Raw genomic sequence first — 13714 nt, 5'->3', positions numbered from 1 at the left:
ACTAGCCTCATGTAATTCTAATGACCTAATGTGTAGATTACATGTACTGAAATGACTATTTACTAGCAACAGGAAAGCAACATAATCAATCAAACTTACTGCTAATTAGAAGAAACAAATAAACATGATATCATATATTATACATCGCTAATACTGCAAGTATACTAACATTTGTCTTTAGATGTTTACATGATGAATTATTTGTTGAAAGATTGCCAGTTTGATACAAAAGTAAGTGAATTTAGAATGAAACAATTTTCAGAAAACCAAATCACCTGGAGATTTCGTAACCTTACAGAGAGATTGACTAAAACAGGATCTACTGCATCTTTAGGAGAAGATTTCAGCACCTGCATATATTTGTACATATGTATACGGTCATGAAAACGTTGCAAGAATAATTTTCATGGCTGCATTTAGTTACCAAACCAAAAGAAGAACTAGAAGCTTTATAACAGAAAAAGAAACTCACTGTCAATAAGCACTGCAATGCTGTTAATTGGACTGATTCATCAGGATCTTCAAGTAAAGCTACTATTACACCAAGAACTTGTGCAATATATTGACACATATTATTCTCTGGTATCTGAGATGAAATACTAAACTATTAAGGAAACAATATTAAAAAAATAAGAGTTAGCTAAGAAACATGGATTACAAACACAGGAACATAAACAAGGAGATAACTGCATAACATTCTTTAGCACATATCAATAATTAAGAGCCAGTATATAAATATAATAAACTACTGACACCTCCATGCATCCAAAGGCCTACAACTAAGATGATAACTTAGTGTGGCATGTATATATAAAAATTATAATCTGTCATGCACTTAAAAAAATTCTGCAAAAGAATAGCCCAGTAGGGCCTCCCAAGTAGGGCCTCATCTCTTTGACTTTTTAAAGCAGGTCAAATATTCCGCTTCTTGTAACTAAACATCTAAACCTATCATCGTAATCCTATATACAGCAGCCTTTTCTCAACAATTTATAGTCTATAATATATAAATCAGCATAAACAAATATCTGAAGCGTGTCCATAAATGAATTGATAAGAAATATAGAACATGGGTCTAAGAAGTGTATGAAAGTGTTCTAAAAAACATACTATATAATCGAGAATATGTTTGGAAAGTGTCTTACATGTGTCCAAGCCCAAAAAAATGTTTTGCATCTGACACGTGTATGGAAGTGTACATGCTATTTAGGTAGTTAGAAAGAGGTTTCCGATGAGTATATTATTCCTATAACGTTTGAAAATTGAGTTGTAATAGGTCCAAGTCAATGCTACGGGGAATCAAACATAAACATCTACAATAATTCTACAATAAACGATTCCCTGTTTACTACTTGATTCCTTGTAAGAAATATATTTTTAGATGTAGTCTCTGCAACCAGTGTAGATTATAATGGTTTGCTCATTTTCAGTACCACCACAGAAAACATTAGCTTTTACATAAACCTAATGATCTGCTGAAACTAATAGGGTTTATGGGCAAAAGCAGGGGAAAAAAACCAATCTTTAATGCACGCATGCACGCATGCGTGCACAAGGGGAAAAAACACTGAGAACATATTCCAAGCTTAGAATATTGACCTGAACAAGTCCTCGTAAACAAAGACATCGTACGGTTGCTGATTCATCTGAGACATGCAAACACATCACCTCAACCATATGTTCCAATAAGGATGCAACCCCTTCACTGAATAAAGGATAACTAGTTAGTGTCAATCATGGGTTACAGGGCACATATCATATCTTCAGATCCAATAATCAAAGAATCTAGAGTGTAACAGTTAATACATTCTACAATGTACAGCCATGGGAGCATGGAATGAACATCAATGAAGACATGAAATGCATCAAACCTGTATTTGACAAGCTGACTTGAATCGAGATACAATTACCAAGAAACAGTGATATCTTTCTTTTCTCTAGATGTTTGTTTGAAATTCATTTATATTAGAACCATTTTTTATAGCTACGGAGGTCTGGCTCAGCAGCAAGGATGTCGGAGCTATGAGAAGTCTCTGATCCAAGAACAGCACATGGCCTTTGCTCAGTAAAGAAAGAAAGAAATACAGGTCTTGGTAAGATGCAGGGATTCACCAGTAGCTAAGGGCTACAATGGTACATTGTATTTAGCTTCTGAAACAAATTAACAAAAATAGCGATATAGGCCATTGATAATATTTATCAGCTCGTCATGAAGGAGGGTAATAAAACAAATAGAAGGATAAAACCAAGGGAACACAAATACAATTTGTTTTTAGTTTTTCTTTTCATCCATTAACTAACTTATTCCGAGGGATGAGTGGATGACTGTGTTTCATTCTTTCTTTCTATTTCCTCTTGGTTTCAGATGTATGTGTGTGTATGCGTTGGGTGGGGATCGGCAGTAAGAGGTCGTATGTGTGCATGGCGTGCATGTGCACGCAGACAGCTTGATGTTATATTACCCTGACCACAAACTAAACTAAGTCCTATAGTATTAATACATGGATTGCAACAGCATTTGGCAACATTTTTGCCCACCATTAGTTGCTTGTGGTAAAAAATTCAGATCACATAAGGTCCCGACTCCCTGGCCAGTGAGTGATAGGACACACCTGAACCTAATTAGACCTCTCTATGTGCACCTCACACAAAGAATAAATCACAAGGCATAGAACAGCGGAGTACCAACTCTAACTATTTTCCAAGCCACCCGTCCCGTCTGATAGTTTTAGCTAGTTTAAATGCTCAAGACAAAATGATAGAATCTGATATTTCACAATTTTTAATTCCTTTATATACTTCATAACAACAATTCAATTGTGTACTGCTTAAGATGATTCAACTCCTGGGTTACAAATGGTTAACAATTCAAGCCTTTTTTGGCCAACCTGTAATGCATCACCTTCTGAATGCAATTGACGCATGTCTGACAACTGTAAGAAACATTTCATGCAAATATAATATATTATATACTAAATTGGTCCACTTGATACTTGCTAGTTTGTTCTTTTCATTTGTATTGTTTTATTTGTAGATTCACACAAACAGAAAGAATTGTTAGCCCAAGAAGTTCTTGACAATTTATGGTTTGTGAAGGACAATCAACAACTGGACGAGCAGTTTGCTCCAATAACTGATACTATCTCACGTAAGGCAATGATGAGAGCAATGAACGGACTGGGATAATGGAGAACAAGGGATATTACCTGTTTCTGGTGTACAAGATCCGCCTGAAATAAGTTGTCTAAAACCTACCAAGGAGCTAGATCATACAGTGTGACACTGGTGTGTCCGCCTCACTCAAAGAAGAGTATCATAAGGTAGAAAATGTGAGTTGATGAACCAAAAAAACAACCAAGGATCTAGATCATACGGAGTGTGAAAGTGCCAAAGTGGTGTGTCCGTCTCATTCAAAGAGAAGAATATGACAAGCTAGAAAATGTGTGAGGGAAGGATGAAATACTCTCGCATTTACAAAGTAAGGCAAGTAGTATATGGCCTAAGAAGCTATAATAACCAGTTTGGGTATATGATTATTGGGCTGAGCTAGTAGCTAGGAATGTATACATGAAACTTCCTTTTTTCTTTGAAGGCCCACTTAGTTGATGCGCCATTTAGCTTTGTAGCCAGCACATAAATGTTTTTTATTTCAACCCAACCAAATCTTATCTAATCTAACTAATTTCACGCAGTTCCCCTTTACTTCTCCCGTGAATAGAGAGAAGTTCCGCATTATCCCATAACAACCTCTCCACGTTTACAAGATTTAACTAAAAATCCCTTGATCTTAGAGATATTCTTATAAAAATTTTCTCTTAAAAATTAATCCCCTCTCGTCTGCCGTTCTTGCCCCAAATCACAGAGGGGGGTAAAACAGACAGGGAAGAAGAATACAGAGAGGACATCAGGAGTTTGGAAAGGAACGGATATGGTTTTCTTTTCTATTCAGAGTTCTTTGGTTGAGGCAAGCATAACTTTTCCTCTTTAAATTGTTGTTTCATAGTTTAAGTTAGTAAAAGAAGTCCATATCTTGGGAGTATGAATGAACTTTTCCTCGATCTTGACTGCATAGTAGATTTATTTCTGCAATCTTGTACACCTTAGTCATTAGGTTTTTTTCTAGTTACCTGTAGGTATTAACGTGTAAATTAAATTTTTTTTTGGTTAGCTATTAATACCCAGAGTTCATGCATAAACTACTATGCGCTTTGTTCTTGTTTGTGGACACGTATTCAACCCTGGCACTTGATCTCATGGTGCATTATTTTCCTGCATCATGATATAGTTATTTAGTAGACTTTTTAATGCTGCAGTTAGATCCTTGCATGCTTGGAACCGACACGTCCATCTATGTTCAATACTTCAATTATATTGTCAGTTAGACATAGTTTGGACAATAGAGATATAGTCAAATGATTTTCATGTGGTAAAATAATTTTACGTAGCTATATATATATATATATATATTATATATATATATATATATATATTATATATATATATATATATATATATATATATATATTATCGTTACAAAATAATTTCATGATGAATGGGTCGTTTTTCCTTTGTCAACCAAAATAATATTCTTTATTAATGTCAAGTAGCAATAATTTTCCTTTATACGTATATGTATATTTGAGGCATGATATTTTCAAATGAAGTAAAAACTGTTTGTAAAGATAATATATATATATATATATATATATATATATATATATATATATATATATATATATATATTATATATATATATATATATATATAATATATATATATATATATATATATCATTTAAAAAATGTTTAGTAAAGAAAATTATATATACATATGTGTGTGTGCGCGCGCGTGTGTGTGTTTCCATTTTTATCTTAATTCAAGCTCTTAATACTAGAAATAATTGTAAAAATGTGAGCTTGAGAACTCTCCAAACATACTTACTTTTCTTTTCCTTATCAAAACTACTAGACTAATCTTTATTATTTGTCTAATTATTTTCTCATAACTATGTGAATAGCACTTGAGAACATGAATCTCGTGCTGCTTAGTAGGTTAACTTCATTCAGAGAGCCATTCACAACTTTGTGCTTTGAAACCTATACTCTAGATGATACTAATTAGATGGACAATTAGTTACTGAGCACATTACCTGTATATATGCACGTATAGACTTACACAGATACATAAACATGCGAGTGAGGTGGAAAATAAGTATTGGTAATGCGATGGGAATTTTCGAAAAGGACATGAGTAGACATTTGAGAATGTACCTGTAATTTACAAAATAGTGTTTGTTATTGCGTAAAACCCGACTTTGATCACCTAATGACATGTGTGATCACCTAGTGACTTCCAACTTCCAATAAATCCAATTGTGCATGAATACGACTTCCATCGAAAGTATGATTCATAAGCGTGCTATCATAGTATTGTTATACCCTCAATGTTGATATCCCGGTGTAAGGTTTCTTTGACTATTATTACTTATTATAGCATCGACTAGATGATGCACCCATCTTGATTGGATATGTTCTGGGCGACGATTATTTTTCATAGTTTTACAGAAGTCATTCCAAGGTAACACTGTGTTAGTGCACAACATTTCATGCACAATTACTTAAAGAAAAATTGATAAACATAGGGTTTAATAAAGGGGAATTGGCTAGAGAATATAAAATATATATAAGAATTTATGCGCATACCTGATACCCTTAGTTATATATAAGGGCCAAAAGCAAATGCCTATAAAGCCGTGTTCCCGGAACGGTTATACAGGAAAACTGACTTATATATGTGAAAATATTCTCCTCTAATTCAAATTACATCTAATAAAAAAATAAGGTACTTGTGTGCCTCATGGTAGGTTTTGCAATATCTATAGTTAACATCTCCTTTATTTTAGTCACCTTTAATTTAGTTTGCATCCTTTCTTCATATCTATCACATAAATCTACTCGTGCACATTTTCTTTATTTTACATGCTTGTTGGGAGTTTTCTGACTCCCCTGAGATTTGTGCACCTCAAACTCGATGACTATTCTTTCTTCGCAAGATCAAGAGTATTTTGAGGAGCAGACCCAACGACAGTAATCACCTTCTATCCTATCAATTTCTCAACTTTAGTTTGTTTAGGTAGCTATCTATTTCAAACTTTTCCTAGAGCTACATGGGTTTTCCAAACTATGATGTATTTTCTTACTCTTTTCCATTATCAATAGATCTAGTTGAACACTTTTCTAGAAATTTCTTTATATATTTCTTTTGCTATCTTAAATACATGCTATGTGGGCTGGTTTTTGGTTATATATCTATATACAAGATGATCTAGAGACATGAATGTGACCGTATAGTTGCATTGTCGGACGAGTCACGTCCAAATTTTATATGCTTTTGGAATCGGGGTGGTACAAGGTTTTTGTTAGTATCAAGTTAGACAATCGTTGGCTCATCCTATATACAAGCAAAACTAAGATTAGGCCAAAAAAAACAGAGCATGTATAAAATAGATTCTCTCCTTTTCCAAAATACATCCTTTGATTCTAAATACATTGATTCTAAAATCCTAATCTAGACGAATCTCATTTCATGTGATCACTATGGCTTTAAAATGTCAACCCACTGCAGCAGTTAGGCATAAGGGACAATAAGTCAGTTAGGCTGATCTTGCAAGAGCAATTAGGGAGTTGGTAGCTCATAATCGCTAGAGAGATGAGCAGTACCTAGCTGCAAGGTCAGGAGATGTGTCCGATTTTTGGAAACTGGACCCTCAAACCTTCGTTAGAACTGAAGGCGAGGAGGCCAAGATATGGCTGCAGACAATGGACTTCTTTTTTAAGGGCAGCAAAAAGACTTGATGAGGATAAAGTCGACACTGTACAGCTGCAATTCGCAAATGTTGTCAATACATGGTAGGATGCAGAGGAGGAGAAACTGCACAAGCCAATCTCATGGGAGACGTTCTATGAGGGTTTCTTATTGGCCTTTTTCCCTAAGATGGCTCGCCTTGAGATGCGAAGGCAATTTGTTGTTCTCAGGCAAAAAGGCAGCAGTGTAGATGAGTATGTTGCTGAATTTGCGAAGCTTAACAGGTACGCCTCGAGCATGGTGTCTAATGATGTGGATTAGGGACAAATGTTCAAGCAGAGTCTAAATTTTGAGATCAAAACAAATTTATAGTTAGAAGGGGATAGAGACTTATGTTGATGTCTTAGAGGCAACTCGCAAGACAGAACAGTTGATTGGGATCATGAACTCCGTGAAGAGTGGGACCTACAAGCGTCATGCAGGGTAGACATCCGCGGTAATCAGCACAAGCCTCAGATGGGAGAAGCATTAGCCAAGCGCCAGCAAATAGGGACTCTGAGACCAGCTTCACAACTAACCAACATGATTTGTCATTTTTGTAACAAGTCGGGGCACTTGAAGAACTGTAGAAGAGCTAACGGGTTGTGCCTAGCATGTCGAGCGATGGATCATCAGTTTACCACTTACCCTACTACATGAGTTTTAGGAGGAGCTTCGGGTAGAGCAAGAGCAATAGTACCAGCAAGCCAGGATAGACAGAGTGAACAACAGAGGTCACCACTTCTTACTCGGCAGCAGCTAGACAGAGTGAACAACAGAGGTCACCACTTCTTACTCGGCAGCAGTGGTGACATCAGAGGGGGCAGTAATTTGAAGGCCAAAGACAGTGGAGAGGTCCCCACTTTTAGCACTCATACCACTCGCAGTACCAGCAGAGACGCCCAAGGCAGTATGGTTAGTAGGATCAATAGCAGTAAAGACATGATTAGGTTCTGAACCTTATCGCTGAGTAGACAAACACATTATATGATGTGGTCACATGTACCATTTTTGTTTTTTCAGACCCTGCATTTACCCAATTTAATTCTGGGGCATGCACTGCTTTATATCCACTCAATTCATAGCACAACACACATATCATACGATAATTTAGATGCAAGCTAGAATATCCATACAAATAGCGACACGTTAACTTCTAGTAGGGAGTGCAAGAGAAGTCTTATAGTAGTCTATGGTAGGGAGCTATTTGTTAGTTTTCTTGTTTTGATGATGATTTACAAATACCATTATTGGTACTAATTGCTTGATTGAGTGATATTGTATAGATTGTATTTTGCCAAGCAAGATAGTGCTAACAATTAAAGGATTGGACGAAATATGAGCTACAACGATGATATCCAAAGAGGTGGAAGCAAATTGATGAAAAAAAGTTTTCAAGAGCACAATATAAAAAAGAAGCTTCATCAACATATGAGCAAATATCAAGACCAAAGAATTGTATTCATATATGTGAGATATTTGTATTTTTATTTCTCTCTAGAACTTAATGTAGGTAAGTTTTTAAGTAGATAACATTTGAAGCTAATGGGGTTCACACACATTCATAAAAAACATGTTTTTGACTATTTTTGAAAAATGAGTAGTTTTTACAATTGGGAAATGATTTTTAAAAAATTCTTTTTCTAACATGTTCAAAATCATGTTTATAAGTATTCCTAAAGTTTCATATTTTTTTGATTTTATCTGTTATTTTTAAAGATACTCAAAAATTTAATTTTATACATGCACAGTGCCTATGCACGTTTATAAGTCGACTCATGGCTATAATAAATCAACTTATGAACTGTGTTGTAAAATGCAGATAACATCTTCTCAGTCGACTCATAATCCATTAAGTCGACTTATGCAAGAGAAGTCGACTTATGACTTCATCAATTCGACTCATAACAGTTGTACAGCATGTAACGACTAGTTCATAAGTCGACTCATTTATAGTACAAGTCGACTTATAATATTGTTATCGGCTAGTTTTTGGCTGAGCTGAAATTTCGGGATTTTGTCTCTTGCTTGGGTTTAGGGTTGTTGTTTAGGGCTTCTATATATAGCCCTTGACCCTCTTCACTTCAGTAACTAAGCAAGCAAAGAAAAATCCCTAAGTTTTGTTTCTAAATTGTTCTTGAGCTCAAACTTTCATTCTCAATTGTTTCTAAGTTTTTAGTTTCTCAATTTCACATCCCACAAACCCCTAGGCTTGATTTGTTTATCTCTTGATCCTTGTCATAGGATTGTTGTGAGAGATTTTCTTTTATTTCATCTTGTGATTATGTAGTGAGATTGATCTTCAGGAGATCGTTGTGAGGATTGTAGGATCTCGTGGGGAGATCGTTGTGAAGAAGTTCTGACTTCCAAATCGGGTGTGATAGTGTAGTTATCATCGGGAGAGGTGGTCGGGGACGTAGGTCGAAAGACCGAACCCCGTGAACATATCGTCGTGTCATCTTGGATAACTATTTTTTAAATTTCCTCCTTATTTATTACCTTAGCATTTAATTTGTGTCTTGTGTTACATTGAATTTTATTTATTATATTTTTATTGTTTTATTACCCTATTCACCCCCCTCTAGGGTAATTTCACTATTTGCAGACTTGTTAGTAATTGCAATTAACAGGTTCGATGTTACTTTGGTAATGGATTAGCTCTACAATTGTCACGTGGTTATCAACTGTCGACGCGGAAGCATAGTGTTCAAGACACCAGATCACTCAGAGGACTAGCAAAGTAATGGAGCAACCAGAATATCAAGCAAGCATGGACGGAGTACTAACCTGGATAGAGGAAGAGGAAACACATGTACCACCAATTGTCGAAGAGTTTCTTGATGTTTTTCCTAATGAGTTGCTAGGTTTGCCACCAGACAGAGACAAGAGTTCGTTATCGATTTAATTTCAATAGTTGCACCTATCTCTAAACCGCCTTACCAGATGCCGATAGTAGATTTAGAAGAGTTACAAAAGTAGGTCCAGGAGTATCTCGATAAGAAATTTATCAGGCTTAGTATTTCACCTTGAAGAGCACCGGTGTTAGTGCCAAAGCCAAACGGTTGCCGATGGATGTGTATTGACTACAGTGAGTTGAATCGGTTTACCATAAAAAATAAGTACCAAATTCATAGGGCTGACGTCCTCTTTGATCAGCTCGGAGAAGCTAGGATGTTTTCTAAGCTGAACCTCAGGTCAGGTTAACAACTAAAGGTCAGGAAGGAAAACAGACCCAAGACTGTATTCTGCACATAGTACGGGCATTATGAGTTTCTGGTGACGCCATTCAGAGTGGCAAATGCTCCATCCACATTCACGAGCTTAGTGAACAAGGTGTTCTTTCAGTATCTCGACCAGCTTGTGGTGGTGTTCGTCGACGACATTCTTGTATACTCTAAGATCAGGGAAGATCATGTAGAACATCTAAGAATTGTGTAAGAAATCCTGCGAAAGGAGAAGCTCTATAGGAAATTGAACAAGTGTGAGTTCTGGTTAGAGCAAGTGTCCTTCTTAGGGCATATGATTTCAGAAGCAGGTATCTCTATGGACCAAAAGAAGGTTGATGCAGTGTTGAGGTTGGATACGCCTACATCGGCTAGAAAAGTGCAAAGTTTATTAGGGAAGGCAAGATATTATAGAAAATCCATAAAATGACTTTGTAAAGATTGGAAGACCACTTAGTAGGCTAACCCGAAAGGAGGTCAAGTTCATGTGGACTAAAAAGCGTAAGGCAAAATTTGATGGGTTAAAGAAGAAGTTGACGGGTCCCGTTTTGACAATTCTAGATGAGTCAGGAAGACTTGTAGTGCACACGGATGCTTTCGATTTGGGTTTAGATTGTGTCGATAATAGCTTATGCGTTTAGACAACTAAAGATGCATGAGAGGAACTACTTGATTCATGATCTGGAGTTGGCAGCAATCATATTTGCATTGAAGCTCTGGAGGCACTGGTTTTTAGGGCAGAGAATGGTGTATATAGACCATAGAAGTTTGAAATATATCTTCACACAGAAAAAGCTCAATATGAGACAGCGCAGATGGTTAAAGCTTATAGCTAATTACGATCTTGATTTGCAATATCACCCAGGACGGGTGAATGTGGTATCCGATAATTTGAACAGGAAGCCTATGACGATGAGACTTATCAGGCAACGGGAGTTGTTAGCTAAGTTCTAAGAGAATTGTTAGCTAAGTTCTAAAGGATAGACATGGAGACTATTTTACCTGAAACAGAGAGACGGTTGATGAATCTTCAGTTACAGTCAACTCTGGTAAATCAGATTAAGGCTACCAAGTTCGAAGATGTTTGGTACCAAAAATTTAAAAAACAAGTAGAATCTGGGGAGAGAATTGATTTATAGATACATGAGGATGGATCCTTGTGATGCCAACCAAATCAAATATCAAGATATAACAAACTAAAGTAATTAATTAATTATTAATTAAAATTAGCTCTCACGTTCTCAGGAACATGAGAAATTCTTAGGCTACAATATCTCTTTCCGTTTCTTCATATCAGGTCTTTTTCCCCTTATAAAAGAGGCTTCATGAGGGAATAAAAAAGATACAGAAAAAAACTCACCTTTTCTCTCCTTCCCTTAAATACTTTGTTGTAGTTTTCGGCTGCTTACTCAAGGGTATTCATCCCCAATATGGTCGTGCACGTTAGAGTTTTCCGATAGAGGAGATTGTACTGCTAAAGATGGTAGATTGTGTGCCTAAGGGCGATGTCAGGAAAAAATTACTAGAGGAGGCACACAGTTCTGTGCTTTTTATTCACCCAGGGGCAAAGATGCATCGGTACTTGAGAGAGCATTAATAATGGCTAGGAATGAAGATGGAAATAGCATGATTTGTGTCAAAATGCCTAGTATGTTAGTAGTTGAATGCTAAGCATTAGAAAACTGTCGGGTTATAGTAGCATCTTCCCACTCCTTAGTGGAAGTAGGAACATATTACAATGGACTTTGTCACAACCCTACCGAGGAGCTAGAAGGGAAACAACATCGTATTGATAGTAGTATACCAACTTACCAAGTCGGTTCGCTTCATACCATTTCGGATTGGAAAGACAACGGAGTGTTTAGCGAAGTTGTACATGAAGGAGATAGTACGCTTGTATAGGATACCAGTTAGCATGCATCCAATAGACACTCGATTTTTATCACATTTTTAGAGGAGCTTACAGTAATATCTTGCGACTAGACTGAGTTACAGCACAGCTTACCACCCTCAAACAGATGGACAATAAGAGCACTATACAGATTCTGACATGTTACAGGCATGCATGCTAGATTTTAAGGGCTCTTGGAAAGACCACTTACATTTGGTGGAGTTTTGTTATAATAACAGGAACTAGGCTAGCATCCAGATGGCATGCTTTATATGGGAGAAAATGTAGATCTCCTACATGTTAGGATGATGTGGGAGAGCGGCGTCAGCTAGGGCCTGAGATGATAGTGCAGACAGTAGAGAAGATAAAGACGATACAAGATCGACTTAAGTCAGCTCAGGATAGGCAGAAAAGCTAGGCTGCTATTAAGAGGAGACCTTTATAATTCCAAATTATAGAGCATGTCTTCTTGAGGATATCTCCACCATAGGAGTTATCAGATTTAGTAATCGTGAGCAGTAGTCCACGTTTCATCGGTCCATTCAAGGTATTGGAGAGAGTAGGAGAGATGACATATAGACTAGCACTACATCTAATATTAGCGGGATTACATGATGTGTTTCACGTATCATAGCTTCAACGACATGTGCGAGATGAGACCCACATCTCTTTGCTACAGGTAACATTAGGTTCTTCTTATACTTGGATAAAGTTTTGAAAATGAATTTTATTATATTTTTTTGGTGGGTAATATGTAATAACGTGTTTGGGTATATGATTATTGGGCTAAGCTAGTAGCTAGGAATGTCTACATGGAACTTTTTTCCTCTCTGAAGGCAGACTTGGCTGATGGGTCATTTAGCTTTGTAGCCAACACATAGATGTTTTTATTTCAAACCAACCAAATCTTATCTAACCTAACTAATTTCATGCAATTCCCCTTTTCTTCTCCCATGAATAGAGAGAAGGTCGACGGTATCTCATAATCACCTCTCCACGTTTACAAGATTTAGCTAAAAGACTCTTGATCTTAGAGATATTCTTATCAAAATTTTCTCTTAAAAACCAATTCCCTCTCCTCTATCATTCCCGCCCCAACCCATATTGAAAAAAAAGAAAAAGAAGAAGAATATAGAGAGGACATCGGGAGTTTGGAAAGGAACGGATAGGATAGGGTTTTCTTTCCTTTTCAGAGTTCTTTGGATGAGGCAAGCATATTTTTCCTCTTTAAATTTTTGTATCATAGTTTAAGTTAGTAAAAGAAGTCCATATCTTCGAATATGACTGAACTTTTCCTCAATCTTGACTGCATAGTAGATTTATTTATGCGATCTTGTATACCTTTGTCATTAGGTTTTTGCTAATTACCTGCAGGTATTAATGTGTAAAGTAAAATATTTTTTATTAGCTATTAATACTCAGAGTTCATGCATAAACTACTATGCGCTTTGTTTTGTTTGTGGGAACGTATTTGACCCTGATCCTTGATCTCATGGTGTATTGTTTTTTTCCCCTCCCAATATAGTTGTTTAGTAGATTCTTTAATGTTGCAGTTAGATCCTTGCATGCTGGGAAACAACACGTCCATCTATGTTCAATTATATTGTAAGTTAACATAGTTTGGACAAGAGAGATACAGTTTAATGATTTTCATGTAGTAAAATAATTTTACTTAACTATATATATATATATATATACATTTTTAAACTATTTTTGCTACAAAATAATTTCATGATAAAACGGTAGTTCTTCCTTT

General features: G+C 36.1%; 1 protein-coding gene across 2 annotated transcripts in view; it reads right to left on the bottom strand.

Annotated features, from left to right (window-relative positions):
- The window catches only part of LOC109839515 (protein SHOOT GRAVITROPISM 6), a 78651-nt gene that overhangs the window by 2902 nt on the left and 62035 nt on the right, over nucleotides 1–13714 (bottom strand). For both annotated transcript variants that reach the window (XM_020407975.1, XM_020407976.1), the window contains 3 exons: nucleotides 1600–1705; nucleotides 473–586; nucleotides 276–350 (listed from right to left, as the gene is read on the bottom strand). In XM_020407975.1, the coding sequence (XP_020263564.1) occupies nucleotides 276–350; nucleotides 473–586; nucleotides 1600–1705 (295 nt within the window). The remainder of the gene's footprint in view (nucleotides 1–275; nucleotides 351–472; nucleotides 587–1599; nucleotides 1706–13714) is intronic.

Source organism: Asparagus officinalis, chromosome 4 (assembly GCF_001876935.1).
Source record: "Asparagus officinalis chromosome 4, Aspof.V1, whole genome shotgun sequence".
NCBI lineage: Eukaryota > Viridiplantae > Streptophyta > Magnoliopsida > Asparagales > Asparagaceae > Asparagus > Asparagus officinalis.
The sequence above is the reverse complement of the archived record's forward strand: the minus strand, read 5'-3'. Positions and strand labels throughout refer to the sequence as shown.